The sequence below is a fragment of the Macaca mulatta genome, chromosome 17 (genome assembly GCF_049350105.2).
Source record: "Macaca mulatta isolate MMU2019108-1 chromosome 17, T2T-MMU8v2.0, whole genome shotgun sequence".
Taxonomy (NCBI): Eukaryota; Metazoa; Chordata; class Mammalia; order Primates; family Cercopithecidae; genus Macaca; species Macaca mulatta.
The window spans coordinates 10,487,662-10,514,972 of record NC_133422.1 but is presented as its reverse complement, the minus strand read 5'-3'; the positions used below and the strand labels follow the sequence as shown (position 1 = coordinate 10,514,972).

Sequence of the window (27,311 nt, the reverse complement as noted above, 5' to 3'; positions counted from 1 at the left end):
GAACCACCTGCCTATGGAGAGAAGCTATCCTTTCCAGGGCCTCCTCTCTCCTGAGAGCAGCAGACCTCTGGACAACCTGCCTGTGAACACAAGCTACCTTCTCCGAGGCTTTTTCTCTGCTCAGAGCTGAGAAGAGTTACTCTCTCCAGGGCCTTTTCTCTGCTAAGAGCTGAACACTTGAGGGATGGCTTGCCCGCCTACAGAGGGGAGCTACCCACTGTGGGTCTCCTTCTGAGCTGTTTTAACACTAGATAAAGCTTCTCTTCATCTACTTCACCCTTCATCTGCATATCTGGATGCAGGACAAGAACTCGGGCACCACGGGCAAAGCAACAGGTTTCCAGAAGAAGAAAAACCACCCCAAAGATCACTCATAACATTAACATAACCAAAACTTCAAATCTAAAACTTTAATGCATCCAACTGTACAAACTGTCAGAAACTCATGCCACTTTTCACCTTTAACATTTTGAAATTCTCATACTCTCAACAAGAACAAAATAAAACCAAAAAGGAGAACACATTAAATGATTTTAATTTGTAAGACAGATTACATGCTTCATGGGCAGAACCAAAGGTCAAACCTTGCATTTTGTTCATCGTTATTACACAAGTAATTACACAAGTCCAGTGTATAAACACTACCTGAACACACAGTAAGTTCTTCTAAGAATAAATATTATATGAAAAAAAGTTAACAAGCATTAATTCAATAATTCTCAAACAGATATTCATCAAAATGAGGTAGGTCTAATGTGTCATTTGCTAAAGCACTTAATGCTGAGGAGGAAAAAAACTCATCGAAAATATCAGTCTTCATGGGACTCTCCAAGTTTAATGTTCTAACGCAGGCATTATTTGTCAGAGAGTCTGGCTGAACTTCACGTGGATTTTTCTTCGTGGGGCTACAATAATTATGGTCCTGTCTCAGATGTGTGTTCTGGGAAACATCATTTAATTCACTTGGTACTGGTGGTGGGATATGACCATCTCCCATTCCCAAATACCTAAAGTCACCTTCCCCATTTTCTGACAGCTCTGTTGAAACAGTTGTAGGAGACAATAATTCCGCTAAAATTTCTTCATGAGTTTGACTACCATACAAGGAAACACCAGCAACAGTGGTGCATGCAGACTCACTGGCAGTATCAACTGGATATGGTAGCTCATTTAACAAGTCCTCTATTGATTCACAATCATTTGGAGACCCACCCTGGGGCACCTGTTCTAGATTTTCACTTGGAACTGTTCTGCTTTGCGGGGAAGACATAAGAGCAGCTAATTTCTTCTTTTCTGCCTTTAGCTTTTTACGAAGTTTTAGACGGAGTTTATGAATCTGACCTTCCACCAAGTCTTCGTGGTTTGCTGGAGAAAGACCATTTCCATGAGAACTGTGGTTGAGTTGAGCTCCACACGAGGTGCTTCCAGACTTTTCCAAAACTTCTGAAGCAGCATGAGCATGTGGGTGGGCAGCTGTGCCATTAGACGATGGAGGGCCTGGTGGTGGCTTACTGATGGGAGGAGGCTTACCTGCACTCCCACGCGCTTTCTTGGATACGTGGCGGGACTTCTGGTTTATACCTTTAGTTTTAAAGCCACCAAAATTATTTACCCCTTTAACTGAAGGTTGTAAATCAGTTATAGTGTTTCTATTATGAGCTGAAACACAGAGTGGCATAAAAGAAGCACCCCTGCTTATTAAGCCTTTAACCCAACTTCCCACAAATGGCTTCTTCTGATTTTCTTTCAGAGACTGATTCTGTAATGACTTAGATGTTGTGGTTTGAGAATCTGCTGTAGTTTCTTTTTTCTTCAAATTAGATACCTGAGATGTGACGTGTTCTGGTTTTAATTGTTCGGTTTTTGGTGTAAGGAATTGTTGTAACTGAGCGTCCTTCTCAATTTCTACTGACTTCACTCCCTGTAAAAGACCAGTAGCATCAGTATTATTCACAGATTTAGTATTTACAGTGTCTTTTGTATTCAGCTGTACTGACTGCATGTTTGTATTTACAACTCGGGATGGAAAACTTATGTCCACAAATTGGTCTGGGATAAGCTTTTCATGACATGGAGCTGATACTGAAGAAGCCATTAGTAATTCTTGTGATGGCAAAGTATTTATTTCGAGAATTCCTGTATTTTCTGCTACAGGTTTACTTTCTAACAGGAAAGCTTCAGAATTTAACTGTGAAACTGAGGTTGTTTTCTGGATAGTTTCTTCAAGTGTCAAAGGTAAAATATTATTGTCAACCAAACCTTTTGGACCTGAAAGTAAATGATCTCCATGAGTTACAGCTGTGTCCTGTGAAAAAGTATGAGGGGCAACTGACGTATCTTTAGGGTGAGTTACTGAGGCTGTTTCAGCTGAGGCAGCATCACCCACAGAACACGATGTTGAAGATACTGGTTTCTCATTACCGAGAGCATGTTGGTCATTAGTCTTTTTAAGTGGAAGGCAGGCAGCTTCTTTATCTGTCACTTGGGATGTTTTTCTTTCCCAGATAACAATATGTATCTCTGAAGCAGGAACTTCAAATTTCTTGTGCCTTTCAGAACATGGGCCTTTTAAGTCATCACATTCCAGCCAACTTCCTGGAGGATGGGAAAAAAGTGAAAGTTAGATATCCAAAAACCACCATCCTAGGTTAACTTTCTTCTGGCCTTTTCGGCTCTTGTATCACTGAATACCCACCAAAGGAGAAGACTCTAAAACATGGTCTTGACCTTGTCACCGTCGTCTGCCATGTTAAAGTCCTTAGACGGAGTATATTTAACTTTTGGAACTTAGAATTTGGTTATCACCTAATTTATCCAATAACATCAGAAAACAGAATGTTTCATATATATAAATTTTCATGATAAATGAAGCTTGTTACCTGAAGGATCAATATTCGTTTTAATTCTTATTTTGGAGCTTCCATTTTCACATTTGTCAAGAGAGAATGAGATGATGGATGACAAGGGAAGAGTTTAAAAACTAGGAGTAGGATGCACTGCCAAATACTGAAATACTAATACAAAACTTGGGAAAAGTCCATTACTTGTAGCAGTGTGGTCGCTGGCAGTTATTTTGCCTGCACAATTTCAGTGGTGCAGTAGGGACAGGGTTCCTTACGTAGTCAACTAAAGCATGAATGAGGAGTAAGAAGGGAACCTGTTTAAACCATTCCTTTAAAAACAAAAACAAAAACAAACAAACAAAAAAACAGAAAATAGCAAATGTTGCCAAGGATGTGAAGAAATGGGAATCCTTGTGTAATGCTGGTGGGGATGTAAAATGGTACAACTGCTGTGGAAACAGTCTGGCAAAAGTTAAGCACAGAATTACCATTAAGACCCTGCAATTCCTCTTGTAGGTAGATACCAAAAAGAACGAAAAGCAGGGACTTTCAGTTCCTTGTCCAGTAATGTTCAGAGCATTATTCACAATAGTCAAATGTCCCTAACAGATAAATGGATGATACATAAAATACTATTCAGCCTTAGAAAGGAATGACATTCTGCTCCATGCCACAATACAAATGAATCTTGAAAATATGCTGAGTAAAATGAGCCAGACACAAAAGGACAAATAATGTATGATTCCACTTCTATGAGGCGCCTAGAAGAGACACATTCACAGAGACAGAAAGTAGAACAGTGGTTACCAGGGTTTTGGGGTGGGAGGACGCAGAGTTATTGTTTAATGAGTAGTTTCTGTTTGGGTTGATGAAAAAGTCCTGATGGTGATGGTGGTTGCACAGCATTGTGGATGCACACAATGTATTCAACGCCAATGAATTGTACACTTACAAATATTAAAATGGTAAATTTTATGTTACATATATTTTACCACTACAACAAAAAAATACAAAAAGTACGGCTGAGAAGTAAAGGAAGCTGACTAGGTGCTAACAGGTGGTGTGGGGTTAAAGGAGGGTATATTTCTTTACAGTTTACTTACTACCACATGATAATTTGGGGAAAGCTAACCACAGGCTTGCATGAGTAACAACTTTTAATAAATAATCAACAAATATCTGTACTTTCATTAGAAACTTATCAAAACAATCCACACTTCCACTGTATATATCAGTATCTACATATCTATGAAACAGAAATAGCCAGGCGTGGTGGCTCACGCCTGTAATCCCAGCACTTTGGGAGGCCGAGGTGGGCGGATCACAAGGTCAGGAGATCGAGACCATGGTGAAACCCCGTCTCTACTAAAAATAGAAAAAATGAGCCGGGCGCAGGGGCGGGCGCCTGTAGTCCCAGCTACTCGGGAGGCTGAGGCAGGAGAATGGCGTGAACCCGGGAGGCGGAGCTTGCAGTGAGCCGAGATTGCGCCACTGCACTCCAGCCTGGGCGACAGAGCAAGACTCCGTCTCAAAAAAAAAAAAAAAAAAAAAAAAGAAACAGAAATAGATACAAGAAGTGTGATGTCATGGCAATCGTGGCACAGCAAATACGCAGCTTACTCTATTTCTACGAAACCAAATGTGATAAATTAATAAATTATGATGTCAAACACCGTCGTACTTACTACAAAACATTTCCTAATCCTTGGATTACAATAGTACGCACCGAAAGTACTGTATTTTTTCTAAGGAGTCTATTCTTTTAGAAAACATTATTTTAGCAGTAGAGAAGTAATGACCAACACAGTGGTCATCATTTTATGTTGCAAAACATGTTTAGAAACACTTAATCTTAAATATTGAAAGTACACTCAGTTTCTCTTTTCCTTACACATGTGCATCTATCCTTTTTTGAAAAAAGATTTCTCAGAGCACACACAGAAAACTCGTTTGACATATCTCCCATAGTCATTTTTTAATGCTGAGAAAGAACTTAAGATTGTGAGGGGAAAAGGGTACTTGCCACCAGGCTTCAAGGCTTCCTACAAAGAACTAATCTTAAGGAATGCGAAGATTAAGAAAGGAGAAAGAGACCTTTCCTTAGTTGTCAATTCAGGCCAATTTAGTTACCAACAGGCTGGTTAATGTTAAGGCATCACTAGTGACTATCTGAGAACAGCAAAGGTCTAGGACTCAACACAGACTTAAAACACATTCGCCAAAGAGAAAAGTTTACAGACCAAATTAAAATATTTATTAAAATATAAGATATGGCTGGGTGCGCTGCCTCATGCCTGTAATCCCAGCACTTTGGGAGGCCGAGGCAGGTGGGTCACCTGAGGTCAGGAGTTTGAGACCAACCTGACCAACATGGAGAAGCCCCATCTCTACTAAAAACACAAAATGAACCGGGCATGGTGGTGCATGCCTGTATTCCAGCTACTCAGGAGGCTGAGGCAGGAGAATCACTTGAACCCAGGATGCAGAGGTGACGGTGAGTCAAGATTGCGCCAATGCACTCCAGCCTGGGCAACAAGAGCAAAACTCCATCTCAAAAAAAAAACATGATATTAAAAAAAAAGTAAACCGAAAGCATTAGTCGCGTAACAGACAAATGAATTCTCTGATAAGTTTCAAAAGGGAAAACAAAATATACTAAGAGATCTGCTAATCCCTCACATATACACAAAACAAAACTGTTCATTAAGCACGTGGTTTATGTGGCTACACTCTTATCTACTACCTGCACCTACTCGTTAAATAGAAAACTTTATGTATCTTTTGTTTGCCTGTGTCAGTGGTTCTCTACCACATGACCCACAATGGAATTACCTGGGGAGCCTTGAAAACAATGTTTAAAACAGTATTGCCATAGCATGTGCCTGTAGTCCTAGCTACTCAGGAGGCTGAGGTAGGAGGATCACTTGAGCCCAGGAGTTTGAGAACAGCCTAGGCAATACAGTGAGACCTTGTCTCAAATAAAATAAAATAAATAAAATAAAATAAAATATAAAATAAAATAAAATAAATAAAATAAAATAAATAAAGAAGAAAATTAGGAGAGAAGGAAAGAAGGAGCAAAGAAGGAGACAGAGAGAGCGAATGAGACGGAGGGAGGGAGGGAGGGAAGAAGGAAGGAAGGAAGGAAGGAAGGGAGGGAGGGAGGGAGGGAGGGAAGAAGGAAGAAAGGAAGGAAGGAAGGAAGGACCGGTCGGCCAAAAACAAATACCAAAAACACCCAATATTGATATTTGGGCCTAATCCCCAAGGCTGGTCTCCAGGGTACAGCCTGGACATTTTTAGAAGCTAACTAAATGACTCTTCCATGCCGTCAGGGTTGGAAACCATGCTGCACCTGAAGTGGATTGATCATTCTTTGAAATGCAAAAACAGTTAAAATAAGTTGGTTTGTATTGTGAAGAACTACTTCCACTCAAATCTGAAACAGGGTAAAACCTTAAGGTAATAATTACATTTATAATATAAGTTACAGTTTGTAAAGTGCTTTTATAATACAGTATTGTGTCATCCATTCAAACCATCCCCAGCAGGAAAATAGCAAGTATGAAAGAGTGTCCAAATAACAGAAAATGGTTATATCAAAGTGAGCCCTTATCAATGACTTGATACAACCCTTTAAGGGGACTGAATTATCTTGTCTAAGACAAAGTGAACATTATGAGAAAACAAACTCAATATTTTACCACATCAGACAAATGCAAGGCGAAAATTCCCAAAACCCATGAACTGTGCTTACTTAGCTTTCTACTAAGAGGTTTAATTACTTAAATAAAGGCTTTATCTTGAAGGTAGCTGTTAGTAAACTGTATTCCACAATGACAGAAGGGCTACATAAGTCTCATGTTTAATAGTCTTAGAAATATATGTCTAAAAAATAAAAGCAAAGATGTTAAGTAGGAAAACAAACTAAGCAAACATTAGTAATCTCATCCTTTGTCTAAAAAAGAAATATGCACATGCACATGTGTTTACCTATAAGACATGATGTAAGGAAAGGAAAAAATGAGAAAGGATACTAAAACCACCACTTTTAATAGGTGTGAAGAGGAGAAGGCAAAGGCTAGAATGGAGAGAGAAAGAGTCACAGCAAAGTTTGTCTTTTTTTAAAAAACAAAAACCAAACAGTCCCCACATGCTAGAATTTAGTTTCCATGCCAATTATCTTAAAAGAAAACCTCTAAACACTTACCATCAGCATCTAAAATCCATGTTATAAAATGATTATTTGCTCGATACTGAATTACAGAAGTTATTTGATAAGGACAGCCTTCAAAATGAAATGTGTAGTGTTGCAAGTCATTCTGTGGTAAGCCTTCTACAAAGTGCAACATGAATATGGGAGATACTCTGTGGGAGATAAAAGCAAGAGAAGTTAAACAAATTTAATGCCATGTGTCTGGTTATACAAAAGATGTCTGAAGTGAACTAGTCACACATAACACTTCCAAGGCGAACTGCACTAATTTTTCTTGAGCACCTCCAGACGTGTGCCTTAATTAGAAATGGAGAACTCTCTCTAAGAAGTATGTAACACTAAACCCTTTTCAGAATGGTATCCCAGACAGTTGGAAGTCATCATGCAGTACGACTCTAATAAAGACCATTAAACAAAAATTGCTCTGTAAGCAGCAATGCGGCTTTGGCTTAAAGATGTCATGGTAGCTACTTTGTAAAATCCAAGGAAAAAATCCAGACCTTTTAGAATTTTCTTTGGCATCAAGTGCTCAGATTAATTGCTTTTGTTAAGCGGTGTAGGTAATAAGTGAAAGAAAGCAACAAACCTAAGATATTCAAATAAGCATTAATTTGGCCTATTTCAGTTATCTCAGGAAGCAAAGGGGGTCTGTCAAATTAAAAGTTCTACTTAGGAAAAGTTCAATTTGTAACTAAGTAGATAAAAAAATACAACATATTGGTCAATTTATTATTAACCTCAAGACAACTGTAATTTCAAAATTATATTTTACCATTATAGCAACATGCTGAACCAGAAAATAGAACCCAGTGGGTCTCAAATAACTAAATTTAACAAAGCTCTTAGGATGTAAGAAAAATGTTGAATAGCCCTATTCCCAATAGTTAAACAGCTGTCAAAACTTACTTAGTTTATCAAAATTTATTCAGCCCAAATAAACTTGAATCAATGTCCAAACTGCAGATTATTCAGACTGACAAGGGATAATTTATAAATTAAACCTTGTCAATCATTTTGTTAGAGAGTAATCAAGTCCTCAAAATTTAAGTATCTATAAAATAAAAAGTCCTGCAAATTGTCTATAACACTAAACGTTCCCACTTTAAAAAATCATATTTCATCAAATCTAAGATTTCACTAATTATCAAATGTACCACTATGAAAACATGCTGCCACTTAAACTATGTCATGGTATCAATTTCACGTATTACCTTTTCAGACAGGTTAAAATGTGAACTGCATGTCTGAATCAATGAACCACAGTAAAACTTGAGATGTATTCTCATAGCAGGATATGCAGGCTTTAGGCACCTATCTGATGATGATGATGATTATTATTATTATTATTTGAGATGGACACTAGCTCTCTCACCCAGGTTGGAGTGCAGTGGCATGATCTCAGCTCACTGCAATCTCCACCTTCTGGGCTCAGGTAATTCTCCCACCACAGCCTCCTGAGTAGCTGGATTACAGGCATGTGCCACCACACCACACACTACTATTTTTAGTAGAGACAGGGTTTCACCATGTTGGCCAGGCTGGTCTCGAACTCCTGACTTCAAGTGATCTGCCTGCCTTGGCCTCCCAAAATGCTGGGATTACAGGCATAAGCCACCATGGCTGGCCTGACTCTTAATATTTAGTTCCTTGACCTTATATAATATCTTTCAAGATACTGAGGCTAGTTACTAAAACAATCTCTTGATCCCTAGACTACGACATCTCACTAGTTTCCTGCCTTTACATAAGTTTACATGTGGAAAATATTTTAAGACATACTGACATGATAAATAATGCATGTAAAAACATCTGACACATTTTTATGCTTCTTGTACATTCCAAGTCTTTTATTCTTTTGCAAATTAATAAAAGTAAAAACTGCCAAGACCAAAATCCATACTCAGCCCAATTCCCTGGATGTCGAAGATACTCAGACTCTAGCTGAGTACAAGTACATTCCCCTAGGTAGTAAGAAATGACTTGTCAGAAACCTCCAAAGTCTTCTATGAGGTTTAGATAGGATAGAAATTTGATTTTCTTAACCAGCAAAAAAAGAGACAACAACTGCAGCAATTATATGTTAGGTTCTAAAATATCCTCTTAATTACACTAGTCTTACTGCCACAAGATGGACCAGTACACCAAAGCTATCCAGGGCCTGATGCGGGGTGACATGATGCAGAACCGAGATGATGCAGAATACAGCCATAATGTAGAGCTTTACTACCGTGTCGAAAATCTTAGCGTGGCCTCCATACTACTTTACGTAACTATGAAACTTTGTTTTTTGTTTGTTTGTTTGTTTTTGACATGGAGTCTCACTCTGTTGCCCAAGTTTGAGTGCAGTGGCACAATCTCAGCTCACTGCAACCTCCGCTCCCTGGGTTCAAACGATTCTCCTGCCTCAGCCTCCCGAGTAGCTGGGACTATAGGCGCATGCCACCACGCCTGGCTAATGTTTGTATTTTTAGTAGAGATGGGGTTTCACCATGTTGGCCAGGTTGGTCTCGAACTCCTGACCTCAGGTGATCCACCCGCCTCAGCCTCCCAAAGTGATTACAGGCGTAAGCCACCATGCCCGGCCAAAACTTTGCAAGTTCCAAATGCCGGATGAATTCCAAATTTTTTCCTGTATGTTAACATCTCTGAAGTTGGGATACACCTTATCACTGATGGAACACAATTAAATAGGCAGCATTTCTGTCTTTTTTTTTTTTTTTTGAGACAGTCTCACTCTGTTGCCCAGGCTGGAGTGCAGTAGCGCAATCTCTGTTCACTGCAACCTCTGCCTCCCAGTTTAAGCAATACTCATGTCTCAGCCTCCTGAATAGCTGGGACTATAGGCATGTGCCACCATACCCAGCTGATTTTTGTATTTTTAGTAGAGATGGGGTTTCACTACGTTGGCCAGGATGGTCTCAAATTCCTAGTCTCAGGTGATCCGCCTGCCTCGGCCTCCCAAAGTGCTGGGACTACAGACATGAGGCACCGTGTCCAGCCAGCCTTTCTTAATGGCATATTTTTTAAAAGGTGCAACTTACAAACAGTAGTATCTTGGAGTCAATCAAATGATATCCTTCCCCTTCCTTTTTCTGTTCATATTCCTCTTTGATTCCCCTAGACTCTAGTGTCCTACCTACAATTCCAGCGTGTCTTATTTCTAGCCTCACTGTGGGAAGCCAAGGCAGGTGGATTACCTGAGGTCAGGAGTTCGAGACCAACTTGGACAACATGGTGAAACCCCATCTCTACTAAACTTTATCCCTAGGTTTTGTTCTCAGACTTCTTCCTATCCATAATGCCTGAAGTGTCAATGAAGAATGATGCTCAGAGTCGAGGAGAGCAAGTTAGGTTCTCCCTCAACCACTGGAAAATTGAATGAAAGGAATTAACCAAACTGGAACCAAGAGTGAACCAGAGACTTCAGGCTAAGATCAATTTGCATTTACCTAACAACATGTGGTTAAACTCCTCCTATTTAAAGATCTACCCTCAGGAAAAGAAAATAGAAAAGAGAGAAAGAAAGCACAAGAGAGCTGTGTTAACCTCTGCTACCCAAAGATAGCAGAGAAACATTGCATCCCTGTCCCACAAAGCGCAGCCATGGCCTTGCACTCAGAGAGATTGTGGCAGTAATCTTTGAAGAGTTTGTCAAGTAAAATGAAATCTGATTCTAAGTTCTTGGTGCTCCATGTCACCATGGTCTGAATGTAACTCCTAAACAACTTACTTAAAGAAAAGTAGCAGATTTGGGCACGCTAGGCATAATTCACCTGATTTATCTATCAATGGACTCTTTTCCCAGTGGGGAGACATTAGAGAAGTGGGTTATCTGAGATAAAATGTCCAAGGAACTTAATTAGTTTTTAGAATCCTATATGTTTTAATTACATATGATACCATGACGAACCCAATCACTTTTAGGTTATCCCTAAAAACTGTATTAAATTTGTTTCTAAATTCGATTAGATACAAACAAATCAAGTTATACAAATTTCAAAATAAAAAAAAAACACAAAGGACTTATATAAAGACCTTGTTATTTAAAATTTAAGTGAAACTTCATATACTAGTTCAATTTACTTTTGAAGAAAACAGAAAATGTCCACATTATAAATTCTACCCATAAATTGGCCCACTGGAACTCAAAACACATTTTCCATTAAAAAACTGTTTTACCTAATGAATCCATTTCCAGATCAGAATGTGAATCTTTAAGGAAAGCAACTTTTTGGATAGTTAAAAAATACATATGCTGCAAGGCAACCAATTAACAAATTAAACAAAACAATGGTACGAGTCTATGTTCAGTGCTGGAGCATGGGAAAAAGCAGGTATGAACAGCTAGATGAAATCATATACACCAAGCAGCCGAAAGCAGGCCCATGGTCCAGGGCAGGATGGCAGACCCCATCCATGCTCTGTTGCTCTTCCCCTCACCTCATCATCAACATTTACATCGCACAACTGACACCTGGCAGCCAAGGCAGATTACAGACTTCTGTAATCTTCAGACACATACAGACACCTCCTCTTCCTTCCCACTTCGCCCTCCTACACAAATGCTATCAAATAATAGTGAGGGGCAAAAAAGACATGAGTTGCAAAGGGCAAAGAAAGGAAAATAAGCAAATAAGAAGTCAATAAATATTTAGAGGACAGAAAGCAAACAGAGAAGTGGCACCTTACCCAGCAGAATGGACAAAGCGAAGACATGAGTACTGTGGAGTGCGTATGCTGATGACAAAGAAGAGCTTATTATTCCCAGAGAACCCCTAAAAGGCTAGATATTTATGGGCAACAGATGTGGTAGAATGTGGGGATGAGGCCTTGGGCTAAAAACTAGGATAGTGACTGGAAGTGTGTACATAATAAAGAGCACCCTATCCCCAGGCCGAGAGAGGAACCAGCATAGACTGCAGCAAAGAGTGAAAGGTGACAGGAAAGAGTTTCCAGGAAAAAAAGGGGAGGGGAACAGGGGTAAAAAACTGTGAAGCATCTGAGTATTGGAAATTTATTAATAAGTCTTTAAAGTATTTGGCAAAAACTCAGTACATAATAAAACAAATGAAAATAAGGCAAATAATTCCCAGAAAAACAAAGAATTGTAAAAGTGAAACCTAACTATGTCTACTGCTTGGCTGAAGAGGGAATAACATACGTATATTAATAACAATGCAAACACCGAGTACTGACTTAGCCAAATACACAATTGCATTGGAAGGACAGGGAAAGGCTAAACAGATATGGGGCCCAGGTATTGGTGTGAGAACCCTAGTCTCAACTACTATAAAAGGAGAACAGACTGCATTATGGTAGAATAGGCACATCAATTTGAAATGTCAAAGTAAATACTACCTTAATTTGAAGGTTTAAAGTAGATACCTGAGGGAGGGGACAGGGGACCACTGCCCTTTTTTCCTTCTGAGCCTGTGAGCACTAATGAACTGAGAATTTATTACTTCAATGAGAATAAACCTTTAGGAAAGATTCTGAGGGGTTTCTGGCACATTCAAGGGCATAAAGGTTAATGTTCCTGGTTCTTTATTACATCAAATTAGAGCTCAAAACATTTCCTTAATGTACAATTAGACTGAAAATGAAGAGTAAAGAGGTTGTGTACATGTGTGAGTGCATTAATGAGAGAGAGGCAAACTGCCTGAGATGGAACTGACCTCTGAGTTTAAAGAGATGGTGCTCTGGAAACACTGGAAAAGGTAATGCTGACCAGCCTCCCCAACTGAGGACAAACAGCAGAGCTGGCAAAATAGAATGAAAACATATCTGCCCAAGGCCACCGGACAGCTTACAAGATGACGAGGAATTAGCATGCTGAGATCTAGGAGAAGATAGAAATTCAGAAAGATGAGCCTGTGGCTCATCTTTGAATCATCTTAGTTCTTGAAATCTGATTAAGCAAATCCCAGAATTCTAGAAACTCCATACACTTGGCAGAGGAGAGAAAAACTGAATCTTGATATCCTTAAAGGGAGAAAAAAGGCAAAAAGAAGGAAAGACACTGGGAGAGTGGGGCCGGAGAGTCAGCCTACGTTGGCTCTTCAGTGGCTTCACCTGGGACAGTGGGCTCACTGGCCAGACAGGGCGAGGCAGTTGGCAACCCAGAAATATATGTTAACTCAGATTTCACAAAGGTAGATTGTTGTCACCATTTTCAATCCTACAAAAAGAAAAATGTAAATCCACCTTCATTTTGTACTAAAAATTATAAGACAATTTTAACTCACTTTTCCAATACCATTTTTCTTATTTGTGATTTACTGTTGCAATTGTTACATGGACCAAAATGGGCAGCATTAAGTGGGTGCCACTCAGGGATGACATTTGTAAAGGTGACCAGACTCTTCATATGCCTATAAAAAAATGACATAATAAATTCATTAATGTTAAATGCATTTACATTAATTTAAACCAATATCTAAAAGTATTCCTCCCCTTTTTCGTGATTCATACTTTCTTAATTCCCCAAATCATGTTAATATCGCAGTGTTCCTCCCTACTACCCCTAGTAAAGAAGCTCTGTGAAGATGCTCCATGTTAATTTCCCATAGCTTTCAACTATGAGATGAAGCAAGAAAACAAGACAGGGTTCCTCAACACCACCACTGACATTTGTCACCAGAGTGTCTTTGCTGTGAAGCACTGTCCTGTGCACTGTAGGAGGTTAAGCATCATCCCCGGCCTCTGCTCACCAGATGCCAGTAACAGCATCCAGTTGTCTCCAGACGTTGCCAAATGTGCCGAGGGGGACAAAATAGCCCTTAGTTAAGAACCACTGCTAAGGCTGTCAAATTTATTAGAGCTCACCCCTTACTCAAGTAACTCAAACTGGCTAGCCATTACAGACAATCAAAAATGAAAAGGGGTGTTTTCAAACATAAAATCAGGAATACATACAACTTAACTTTTTTTAATCCTTAAAAAAAAAAATCACTGTGAACAAATTTTGTTTTCATAGGTTACACAAGTTCTAAATTTGCACTTTAGTCTGAAGACTTGAAAGCAATGCCATCTAAAAAGATGCTGACGAGTTGATGGGTGCAGCACACCAACATGGCACATGTATACATCTGTAACAAACCTGCACGTTGTGCACATGTACCCTAGAACTTAAAGTATAAAAAAAAAAAAAGATGATCTTTAAAGATGTACACTAAACCTCAACTGCATCCACTTTAATACAAATACTTATAATTTAAAGAGCAGTTACATATTACTTAAGAGATACAAGCTTCCTTTCTAAACAACAGCAAATACTGACAAATCCTGAGAGAAAGCAGTCTGTTAAAAACAGACCAGTACTCAGGGAAGTTAACATTATAAAAGCAAAGCAACATAAAGATGTCAATAAATGCACTGACTGTATTTCTGCTAAATTCTTAAATTTTCAAAGACAATTGTTACGTAAAGGCTCCTATTTTTTAGTTTATAAAAAGGAGACTGTCCCAGCAAGTAAGTGTTAATTCTCCGTAAGACATCTGACGTTTCTGAACACTTCCTATGCAAGGAGGGCATGGCACTGGACACTCATCCTCCAAACAACTCTCAGAGGCAGGTGCCATTCTCATCCCCATTTTACAGATGGGGAAGGCGACACATAGAGTGCAGTGATAAATAACAGACCTGAGCTCTGCCTCGGAAGACTGTTTTTAACTGCCTCTGGGTTATACTTTCCAAGCTGAGTAAAAAGCCCTTACGCTGGCACTAAAAACAGCTTCACAAAAACAGAGGAATTTGCTGGATAGTTCTCCTTCAGATTAAGTGGAAGTAAGTTTTAAGTGATGACATATTAAAACATATTTAAGAAAAGTCACTTCATTTTAGCTTTCCCCCTATAACTACTTTCATTTTTAGAACAAAGTAAGATTATTTTAAAAAAACAAAAAAGGAAACCAAAGCGACTAGTGGCTTCCCTCCCTTGAGCTCTCACAGTTTGTGCTATCTATCCCTAAACTGCATTTAACATCTTGCATTCAAAGTTAACATTAAGCAGCCCAAAGATCAGATTAATTACGAATTCTCTGGACCTCTATTATGTGTTCATGTATTATCTCACTACCTAATTAGTAAATTTGGCAAAGATACACTATTTTCAGTGCCTGAGTTCCTAGCACACAGAACATACTCAACCGAAAACTGTCAAACAACTAAGATATGGATTCCAGAAGAGCTACAATTAAGCTGATTTTAATCAGCAAGCTTATTTATATTATTTAAAACCCAGGTAGTGATTAAGGAGTATAGCACAGTGAGCAAGAAAGTCTTAGAGGCCAGAAAAGCCTAAATGTGTCTGTCTCCTGACTCTGCCACTTACAGTGTGTCATCTTGGGAATCAATCTAACCCCTTTCAAGCTGTCATATCCATAACTGCCAAATGAGGACACTAGGATCTTCCTCACTGAGTTACTGTGAGGAGAAAACCAGGTAATTTATATAAATCAATGATAGAAGACTGGAAACAGATGTGTTCTCATACTCACTTGCTTACACTAAATTATTTATGTCCTAGGTATGAATAAAACGTTAATACTTACCCTGTTCTAGTGGGGGTTTGGGGGACTATTACAAAAGCTTACTTAACAAAAAGCTTAATATGAAAATGTATCTGACCCAATTTTTACATCAGAGTAAAACAGGCCCTTTGGAGGGGACACTGATTTTTCTGCAGAGCAGCCATGATATATCTTTGTTCCATGGCTTCTAACATGATCAAACTACTTCCCTGTATCACCACCATGCCAGTATCACTCTGTTGCCCACCAGCTGCCATCTCCACACATTCATCTATCTCAGGATGCATAAAGGGACCAAATCCTTGCGACATTCCTTGGATACGTCGGCCAACAGTTATTTTTAAGGTAACTTCTTGTCCATAATTTTTTTCAACTCAGGAGGGTTAGCTTTGCTCATGGTGTCTACTCCGTGGCCTCCCTTACCCTGTTCTAGTAGATCTAACCAGTTAAAAACAAACAAACAAACACTTTGTTGCCTGCATTCCCTGGAGCATCCTCCCAGACTGAACTCTCCTTGACTACTCCTTAAATACCTAAAAAAGATTTCATATTTAGATAATGAATATCTAAGTAATTTTTTTTTTCTTTTTTTTTTTGAGACAGAGTGAAGCTCTTGCTGCCCAGGCTGGAGTCCAGTGGCATGATCTCAGCTCACTGCAACCTCCGCCTTTGGGTTTCAAGTTATTCTCCTGCCTCAGCCTCCCAAGTAGCTGGGACTACAGGCGTCCACCACCATGCCCGGCTAATTTTTGTATTTTTAGTAGAGACGGGGTTTCACCATGTTGGCCACGTTGGTCTCAAATTCCTGACCTCATGATCCACCTGCCTCGGCCTCTCAAAGTGCTGGATTACAGACGTGCGCCACCATGCCCAGCCTTCAAAAGTAATATTTTTATATCACATTTTACTTTAGTAACTTAAAGAGACTTCAAGTTTTCTAACTTAAGTGTCGCTGGGCATGGTGGCTCACACCTGTAATCCCAGTAATTTGGGAGGCCGAGGCAGCTGGATCACTTGAGGTCAGGAGTTTAAGACCAGCCTGGGCAACATGGTGAAACCCTGTCTCTACTAAAAATACAAAAATTAGCCAGGCGTGGTGGCACACACCTGTAATCCCAGCTACACAGGAAGCTGAGGAAGGAGAATTGCTTGAACCCAGGAGGTGGAGGCTGCAGTGAGCCAACATTGCACTGCTGCACTCCAGCCTGCACGATGGGAGTGAGACTCCATCTCAAAAAAAAAAAAAGTGGAAAAGAGTTATTTCTGTTGTAATAATTTGAATACATAACCAATTGAGCCAGTTTGGTCATCTTCAATACCTTGCCTCCCTGACTCCTCTTCTAAAACCTATTCCTCTCCTTACATGGTAGGTACAGGTTGAATATCTTATCTGAAATGTATGGGACCAGAAGTGTCTCCAAGATAAAGAGATAACCTGGAGATGGGACCTGGGCCTAAACATGAAATTCATTATGTTTCATATACACCTTATGCAAAGCCTGAAGGTAACAGGTGCATCAATCATGGCCTTTCTAATACGCCGCTGAGAGGCATTAGGAAAAGTAGAAAGTATGGCTGAGACAGTTCACGTGTAAGGCTTCTGGAGGTGGTTGGTCTTTCACAGGACTATGGGAAGAAATGAGGAAGCTTGCATTACCTCTGAGAATTGCTGCTAGCCTCCAAGAGTCTAAAACCAGTGTCTATAATGTTAGAAACCTAAAGTAAACAAGCAAAACCCCTCAACTCTAATAGAGGAATAAACAAAAATGCCTATAGTTTCAAGGCATTCTGAGAGGTATTCTTACTCAGCAAGGACTCTGGAGAAGGGAGGTGTACTATTCCTCTCATCGTCCCTATTTCCCACTGAAGAACTCCTTAAGAAATCTCCTACTACCAGTCTATCAAACCATGAGGTTCTGACCCTTCCAGTTTAAAGAAGCAATCAAACTGCAGTGTCTGGTGCTCAAATTGTTCTCTTAACCTGTGGTGGAGAAACTAGAAGGACCCATTTTAAAAAACAAAAGAAACTAACCTGTTTTGATACTGGTGTCCACACTGCGAACATTCGAAGTCCCAAGAAAAAGAATATAGGAAGAGCTTCTCAATGTGGGGTTCTAGTTTTAAGAGCAGGGGAAATGCAAACACAGGGCTTTCCATATCACCTTCAAAAAGAAAAGGAAAAATTACTGCTCATAATCAATAATGGCAAAAATTAAACCAAAATTGTGAACTACTGTCTTTTCTTACTATATTTACAGCATGAATATGTGTTAATACAGTATGACAGAATAAGTCACCCAGAGCTGGGAGAGGGAAAGTTTATAAAGCATTTCTCTAAAAATGTCCATCATAAATATTTAATTAACACTTCGATCTCTTTCCTTTTCCTTGGCAGACATTTATGAAAATGTCTTAAGACAAAAAAAACACACAAAAGACCCATACTGTCTTCCATCTTTCTAGATTTCTCAGGAAAAAAAAAAGATCTTGGAACTATAATAGCCTTAGAGTATATTAAAACAAAAATTGATGAGGTGTGGTGGCTCACACCTTGTAATCCCAGCACACTGGGAGGCCAAGGCAGGAGGACTGCTTGCATTACCTCCGAGAATTGCTGCCAGCCTCTAGGAACCTAAAACCAGTTTCTATGACGTTCGAGACCAGCGTAGCCAATATAGCGAGGCACCATCTCTACAAAAAATAAAATGAAATAAATTAGCTGAGAGTGGTGCCACACACCTGTAGTCCAAGCTACTCAGGAGGCTAAGGCAGGAGGCTCATTTGAACCCAGGAATTTGAGGCTGCAGTGAGCTATGATCATGCCGCTGCATACCAGCCTGAGTGACAGAGCGACACCCGTCTCTAAAAAAAGAAAAAAAATTATGGAAATGGTTTGCCACAGATGTTAAAAAAATGTAACCAGTGAAACACTGTAGAAACACACCAGAATTGGCCATTTCTATTCTGATCATCTTGTTCCACCTGTGGAAAGGGTGTGGCCACACAATGGTTAAATGACCAGCCTCAACTCTTTGGACTCTTCATCTACCGTTCTTCCTAACTTTTCAGTCTAATCCTTTCCTTTAACAACTTTACGATTGAAGATTTGAATCTTGTCACTGAAAATAACTGAACAGTGAATGTTGGCTTTCAGCTTTGAGACTGGAAAGTAAGCTAAGTAGCAGAATCTACATGCTTCTCTTACATTCTTTTTTCCAATTGGTTTCTCTCCTTCCTATTCTCAAGGAGCTCAGATGCTCCCTTACTGATTTGGCCCAAGAGACTGAGTCCTTCCATGCCTTCCCTAACCTGGACAGAGCCTCACTTCCATGGTCCAGTTCTCCCCCTAGCCTGGAACTACAGTTGCCTCGAACAGTCACCTTGGCAGGACCACAAGGCAGACAGTAGGTGTTATTACCTAAGTAATAACAATCATGTGGGGTTTCTAAAAATTACTGATTTCCTGAGCCCCATCCCTGAGATTCTAATTCAAATGTCCCTATGATTGGTATTTACTTTTAAATTCCCTTGGTGCTTTTCAATGCACAGTTGAGGTTAAAAATGGTAGATGTGTCTACTGGGAAAAGTACTAAAGAAGCAACTAACAACTTGCCCCCTAAATATTCTCCTGGTTCTGAGAACTGCACCCACTCTCAAGAGGTGGGACACCAGCCTGCATATTTCTAGGGAACGCCTCTGCCCTACAATAACGTACCCAGTGGTAGATTCCTAAGTCAGACCGCTCAGATTCTTTCTCCCAAGAAGATGACCATCCAAGGTAATCAAACAGTGTTATACTTCCTTATGATGTACGTATTTCTACATGGTAGATGAGTATAATACAAGCAAGTTATACCCTAACCCTAAGCATATTCTATAAATATCGGTAGTTACAAAGGCTATTTTAGTCACCTTTGTGGGACAGTCTCACTGCTACTTTTGAACAAAAACATAAAAAAAGTTTGTATTATTTATTTATTTTGAGACAGAGTTTCGCACTTGTTGCTCAGGCTGGAGTGCAGTGGCGCGATCTCAGCTCACCGCAACCACTGCCTCCTGGGTTCCAGCAATTCTCCTGCCTCAGCACCCCCGAGTAGCTGGGATTACAGGCTCCTACACCACGCCTGACTAATTTTTTGTATTTTTAGTAGAGACAGGGTTTCACCATGTTAGTCAGGCTGATCTTGAACTCCTGACCTCAGGTGATCCACCTGCCTCCGCCTCCCAAAGTGCTGGGAATACAGGTGTGAGCCACCGGGCCCAGCCATAAAACAAGTTTTAAAAAGTTTTTTTGTAAGTAGAAATACAAATAAATCTCCCAGAAATGAAAATATGCAACACTGTATGCATAAATAGTATGTCATATAGCACAATTTTGTAATTCATTACCAGCCTTTAAATCCGCATTCTATTGTAAGTAAATATTAATTGAAAAAGCAAACAATTTACATTTCATAATCACAATATAAAATCTTCAGGTCTAAAATACATAAAGTTCTCCGTGAATTAAAATATCATAAAAGAGCTCAAAACACATGGTTAAATAAGTTATATTTAATTAGTAAGATCTTCAGCTAAAATATAGCACCTATCCTTGAATGGGCAGTAAAACAAGAGAGGAATCCTCCTGCATTGAAAGAGCTGTATGTTTGCCCAATTATTATGATTACACAAAATAATAATTTAAAAATTCCTTCTGTTACATAGAAAACCAGGCCCATGGCGGAGGTGGAGCAAAAGATGTAACTTCGTTCCAAAAATAATTATCTGGGATAAGAAGGGTAGTGATTCAGGCTGGGGGAGAAACCATTCTTTAATTCAACTGGGAACTGAAGTAGGGACTCTAGAAGGGAAATGGTACCTGCTAAATGCACCACAAAAGCCCCTCCATCTAAACTCTAGGATCTTATGGAAAAGGCTCCTTCGAAATGAGTATTCGCTCAACAGATCAGTGGCTGGGGGTGATGAACCTGGTTAACCACAAGGAGCCTGGTGAAAAGTTTTAGAGTGACAGAGTCCTATATCTTGACTGTAGTGAGGGTTACAGAGCTGTACACGCTTAAAAAGGGTCTCACTATATGTAAATTACACTTTGATATAAAGAAAAAAGAATATTCATTTCATCTCAGAGTCTATCTGATACATAAATTAGAACAGTTCTTTAGGCCTAGAGGAGGAAATGTCAGAAATCTGGCATATGAAAAATCAGATTTTTATAAAAACAGAATAAATATATAAGTCCATAAAAACAAAGCAGATATACAATAATTATATATCAATTTTAATAAAATGTAGGAAAAAAGTGAAAATTAGGGGACAGAAGCATGAGTCAAAGAAATATGTCAAAAGCTGTCCAGCATGTACAAAAGACGCCATGCTTCCAGATATATTATAAATATATATATATATATATACACACACACACATATATATACATATATATTTTTTTTTTGGAGACAGAGTCTCACTCTGTCCCCAGGCTGGAGTGCAGTGGTGTGATCTCGGCTCACTGAAACCTGTCTCCCAGGTTCAAGCGATTCTCCTGCCTCAGCCTCCTGAGTAGCTGGGACTACAGGCACATGCCATCACACCCAGCTAATTTTTGTATTTTTAGTAGATACCGGATTTCACCATGTTGGCCAGGATGGTCTCGATCTCTTGACCTTGTGATCCGCCTGCCTCGGCCTCCCAAAGTGCTGGGATTACAGGCGTGAGCCACCGTGCCCGGCTGTATAAGTATATAAATATGTTATAAATATATTGTCAATATATTATAAAATATCATATTTTATAATGATCTGGAAGCATGGTGTCTTTTGTACATGCTAGATAAATCAGTTGCAACAACTGATTTTATTATAAAATATAAAAATCATTTTTTAATATAAGTTAAATGTCACTCATTGAGAGAAAAACTAGAAGGCACTGATACTTTACATAATATGGGTAATTACTAAGAGGGAGTATCGTACTCTGCTACTCTAACATTACTAGAAGAGTTAATACAAGGATAAAAGGAAAATAAAACAAAAAGCCCTTTCAAAACAAAAACAAACAAAAAACCCCACAGCTCCTTTCTGTAATACTAAAAAAATTTAGAAAGGTTTGGTCAGACACTAACTCACTTGCTGCACACCACTCCCACAGGCCAAAAACCAAGTCACAGAGAACAAAGAGGTCCCATCCTTGTGCCCTTTCTAAAGGCGAGGAAGCTTTCTCAAAATGCCATCAGCATATTTCTCTTAATATCCACTGGCCAAAACTGTACCACATGTCCATTCCTAAAGCAATCACGGTAGGGAAACAGAATTACTATGGTTGGTTTAGATGAGATTCTAAACCCTGTGTACATGTAACAATCATGTGGGGTTTCTAAAAATTACTGATTTCCTGAGCCCCATCCCTGAGATTCTAATTCAAATGCCCCTAGCATTGGCATTTACTTTTAAATTCCCTCGGTGCTTTTTAATGCACAATTGAGGTTAAAAATGCTAGATCTGTCTGCTAGGAAACGTACTAGAGAAGCAACTAATGATATGCCCCTAAAATTCTCCTGGTTCTGAGAACAGCACCCACTCTCAAGAGGGGGAACACCAGCCTGCATATTTATATAGAACGGCTCTGCCCTACAATAACCTACCCAGTGGTAGATTCCTAAGTCAGACCACTCAGATTCTCTCTCCCAAGAAGATGATCATCCAAGGTAATCAAACAGTGTTATACTTCCTTATGATGTACGTATTTCTACATGGTAGATGAGTATAATACAAGCAAGTTATACCAATTACTTACCTAATGTGCATCTAAGCTGGGGTTGAAGGCTAATAAAAATTTCATCTCTAACTTCATTCAGACAGGTCTCTATCTCTGCAAATATTTCTGAGGTAAGTTTTTTACAATCTCCATCTAAGAAAATACAAAGAACATTATCAATTCCTCATCGATGTGTATCTTGCCACAGAAAACTGAGACATTCCCAAGAATGAAAGCTGAGTCAGTAAGTTCTACAAACAGAGACAAAAAGCAAAACACAAAATTTCCTTAATTCTTTCTCTGTGGTATACCATATATTCCCTTAATGTATGTTATCAGCACAATATCATTAGTACTTACCTAATGGGTAAAATCTCGGGGAAAGCCTTTCTCACCCATATAATCACAGGTATAGCAAAATAACCTTTCAGATGCTATGTCTATATCTAAAACAGCTAAAGAAGTTACCTCCTTATGTGCAATTACTTATAGTACAAATGATTTATTCATTTATTCCACTCTGTGTAACTTTTATTGAACTTAGCCAGGTCACAGGAACAGATAAATTTATAAGGAGTCTTAATAAAGTTACAATTATTTCCCAAACTAATACCTCATATATTTCCCTTCTATGTCATTTTTGAGGAGTCTGAAGGGGTCTTCAGTGGCAACATAGTGTTTATTTGGTTCCACATCCTGCTTTGTCTACACAAATTTGCTTCATTAAAAACTCTGACCAGCCTGGGCAACAGAGTGACACCCCTATCTCTTAAAAAGAAAGCTGGGTATGGTGGTACACACCTGTAGTCCCAGCTACTCAGGAGGCTGAGGTAGGAGGATCACTTCAGCCCAGGAGGGTTAGGGTTCTACAGGGTGCAGTGAGCCATGATCTCACTACTGCCCTCTAGCCTGGGCAAGTGAGACACTCTCTCAAAACAAAAACAAAAACAAAAACAAAAACAGAACAAAAACAACAAAAAACTGGCTAGTTATTATACAGTGACTGAAACATAGCACTTGTTTGTGTGTGTGTGTGTGTGTTTGTAGACAGGGTCTTGCTATGTTGCCTGGGCTGGTCATGAACTCCTGGGCTCAAGCAATCTTGCAGCCTCAACCTCCGGAGTAGCTGGGCTTACAGGCGCATGCCACTATACTCAGCCGAAACATTGCTTTAGTAATCATTCTCCTATTGCCAAACATTTTAGTTGTTTCTTTTTTCACTATTATAAATACTATTGTGATAAATACCTTTGGGCACATATCTATGTTTTGGATCACTTCTTTATGGTAATATTTATTATCTTCAAAATGGAATCACTGTGACAAGAAACTATCCAAGATTAGTAAGAAAATTATTTTGAATAAAAGACTCCGCATGCATCTGACTCTACTTACTCTTAAGCTACAAACAGATCTTTTCACTCACATCTCTTATAAATAATTCATACAGCCTGATCGCACTCTGCTTATACGTTTCCCTAATGAAAATATCTGGATTCGCTTGTAATATGAAATAAGCATTAACCAGAATTTTTGTTATTTGACCACACCAAAAAACACTTACACTGCAAAGTAATGCAGCTCAAACACTAACAACCAGATTATAAAAACTAAAATTATTCTGTAAAAAATTAGTAACAGATAAAAACATGAAACGAAAGTTAATTCTAATATTGAACTGTTGCTCTTCTGCAACAAACAACGGAACTGTCACCTACTTAACACTGGGGTTCCTGTAATTAGAGAAAGCAGAAATAGAAGAAAAGTCAAGGCAAAAATGCTTGTGAGAAATTGAATTTTAAAAACTGCAAAAAACTGTAAATGACTGACACATACAAAAAGGTTCAAAGAAAACCTACATTGAAACAAAGTATTTCTTACCTAACAAAACCATAACCTCTTGAATGTTCTAACCAAAGGTGGTTAGGAAGCACTGAGGTGTTTTTTTCTACATAATGAAAATGGAATTATATATCGGTACAACCATTCTGGAAAACTGTATTCAGCAAGACCTTTAATATTCATATTTTAATATCTCTCCTAGGATACTAGTCAGTAATGAATTCAAAAGATATATGAATATTTGTCCTGGTGTTAATTCATAACAGCAAAAACTAGTAACAGCCTGAATGGTTAACAACAGGGAAACAATGTATAAGATCCATATAAAAGACTGTAAGACCAACTCAAAATTTTTAGCACATTAATGAATAAGAAAATACCCACAATGTCAAGCAAAGAAAGCTTGGTATGATGTCACATCTGTCCCCAAAATATATATGGCCAAGTAAGATCAGAAAAAATATGTATCAAGACACTTCAAAAGAAGCTGAATAAAAGTAAGGATTCTTGCCCTACAAGGTAGCCATAATAATTTAAAAAGTATGAGTGCTGGGTTAGACAAAGTAACCAAGAGGATGAAATTGAGAGTTAAGGAACAGCTGCACACATACATGAAATGTTGATACATGCTAGAGGTGGCATGGCAGACCAAGTGAGAAAATAAAGTAGAGCTACAAAAACTGGCTATGCAAATGGAAAAAAAAAGGATCCTTACCTCATACCACACATCAATATGAATTCCAACTGAAAGAGGAATTTCAATGTCAAAAGCAAAACTATAACTTTTCAATGAAAATCTAGGTGAATGATTTTCTGACCTTGGGAATAGCAATAATTTCTTTAAAAAGCCACAAACATTACTAGCTCCAAATGGAAAGGTAAAGACTTCCCTATACATCAAGATAGCTTTGAAAAAGTAAAAACACAAGCTGCAAGTTGGGAGCAGATTCAGCAAAACATCTGACGTAACTCTAGCAACAAAGATACAAGAACAAACTCAGACAAATCAATTAAAACGTGACAATCAATAGAACAAACAGGGATAAGATACAAAAGGCATTTCACAGAAGAGGGGACAAATATGAGCAATATATACACAGAGCCAACAACCTTTTCAAAATGTGGAAATGGCAAATCAAGGTCACAGACCATTTTATATCAAAGAGCAAAAATCTCAAGTGTGAAAATAAACCAAGGAGAATATATGGATCAGGAAGAGCTCTTACATACACTGCTAATGGGAGAACTGATTGGTACAACCACTTTGGAAAACTACTGTCATTATCTTGTAAATTTAGACATGAGAGTCTGTAATTTTCCATTCCTCTGGTATACAGAAGGGAAACTCTCATACTGTGCCTCAGGAGACTTGCCCCCAAATGGTCACAGCAGCAGCATTTACAATGGCAAAAAAAAAAAAAAAAACAAAAAAAAAACCAACTGTCCACTGACAGGGAGACGGATATACTGTTATATTTACAAAATGGAAGTATTATATAGCAATGAAAAAATCAATGAGCCACAACTACAAGCAGCCCCATAAATTTTTACAAGAAAAAAAGGTCCCAGAAGACTTACTGTACAACCCCCTTGTTTAAAGTTCACAACAAACTAAATTAGGCAATACAAAGTGGCCCCTCTTCATCCGTGGTTTTGCTTCCTATGATTTCAGTTACCCGAAGTCAACCATGGTCTGAAAATATTAAATGGAAAATTCCAGAAACAATTTAAAAGCTTTACATTTCATGCCATTCTGAGTAGCATCATGAACTCTCTTGCTGTCCTGCTGTCTTCCATTGGCAATGTGAATCTTCCCTTCGTCCAGTGTATCCAAGCTGTCTACACTCCCTGCCTGTGGTTCACTTAGTAGCCATCTTGGTGACGCGATCTATTGCCATGGTGTTGCAGTGCTCGTGTTCAAGGAACCCTTATTTGACTTAATAAAGGCCCCAAAGCACAAGCATAGTGATGCTGGCAATTCAGATACGCCAAAGAGAAGCTGTAAAATGCTTCTTTAAGTGAAAAAGTCAAAGTTCTCAACTTAAAAGAAAAAAATCATATGCTGAGGTTGCTGAGAGCTAAGAACAAATCTCTTATCCTTGAAACTGTGAAGAAGGAAAAAGAAATTGGTGCTAATTTTGCTGTTGCATCTCAACTGCTAAACTTATGGCCACAGTGCCTGATAAGTAGTGTTAAGATGGAAAAAGCATTCAATTTGTGGGTGGAAGACACAATAAGAAACAAGTGTTCCAATTGGCAGCAACATGTTGAGCCACATTTACTTTACCTTTTTTTTTTTTTTGAGATAGAGTCTCACTCTATCACCCAGGCAGGCTAGAATGCAGTGGTGTGATCCCAGGTTCAAGTGATTGTTCAACCTCTGCCTCCCGGGTTCAAGCAATTCTCCTGCCTCAGCCTCCCAGAGTAGCTGGGACTATGGGCGTGTGCCACCACGCCCAGTCAATTTTTATATTTTTTAGTAGAGATGGGGTATCACCATGTTGGCCAGGCTGGTCTTGAACTCTCGACCTCAGGAGATCTGCCCGCTTCAGCTTCCTAAAGTGCTGGGATTACAGGTGTGAGCCACTGCACCTGGCCCACATTTAATTTATTCTTAATTAAACTTGATCGTAATTATGTAGGTATAGGGAAAAACACTATATATACAGGGTTCAGTACTATCCGTCCCCCATTATCTGAGAAGGATATCTTCCAAGACCCCACTGGATGCCTAAAACCTTGGATACTAACTAAACCCTTTACACATAATGCTTTTTCCTTTAACTACATACCTATGATCAAGTTTTATAATTAGGCGTAGTAAGATTAACAACAACTAATAATAAAATAGAACAATTATAACAATACACTGTAATGAAAGTTACATGAATGTGGTGTCTCTCTCTCTCTCTCTCTCAAAATATATTACTGTACTATACTCATCTACTTTCAGACCTTGGGTTAAATGAAACCAAGAAAAGTATAACTGTGATAAGGGGAGACTACTGTATACTGTTTAGATATATACATGTAAGGAAAACTGAGAAAAGATGGAATAATAAAACACACTCAGATAATGATTACTTATTGGGGGAGGTAGAGAATGGGATGAGAGGAACACATAGG

At 38.9% G+C, this 27,311-nt stretch overlaps 1 protein-coding gene and 1 long non-coding RNA gene across 14 annotated transcripts in view; one reads left to right on the top strand and one right to left on the bottom strand.

Moving 5' to 3' along the window:
• Nucleotides 1–395: 395 nt before the first annotated feature.
• Nucleotides 396–27,311, bottom strand: part of USPL1 (ubiquitin specific peptidase like 1) — a 39,757-nt gene continuing 12,841 nt past the window's right edge. For 3 of the 13 annotated variants that reach the window (XM_077974155.1, XM_077974156.1, XM_077974157.1), the window contains exons 5-10: nt 22,383–22,496; nt 17,623–17,752; nt 13,305–13,430; nt 7,054–7,211; nt 2,422–2,595; nt 396–1,921 (exon numbers count right to left, since the gene is read on the bottom strand). In XM_077974155.1, the coding sequence (XP_077830281.1) occupies nt 1,899–1,921; nt 2,422–2,595; nt 7,054–7,211; nt 13,305–13,430; nt 17,623–17,752; nt 22,383–22,496 (725 nt within the window). In that variant the 3' untranslated portion in view covers nt 396–1,898. Of the gene's footprint in view, nt 2,596–7,053; nt 7,212–13,304; nt 13,431–17,622; nt 17,753–18,192; nt 18,282–21,715; nt 21,872–22,382; nt 22,497–27,311 lie in introns of all 13 variants that reach the window. The other 10 variants (XM_077974150.1, XM_077974152.1, XM_077974154.1 and 7 more) reach the window with 5 other exon arrangements.
• LOC144336239 (uncharacterized) lies at nt 3,650–11,894 on the top strand. Its single transcript, XR_013407858.1, has 4 exons — nt 3,650–4,112; nt 4,411–5,148; nt 10,058–10,247; nt 11,394–11,894. It is a non-coding gene; the product is annotated as an uncharacterized LOC144336239 (long non-coding RNA).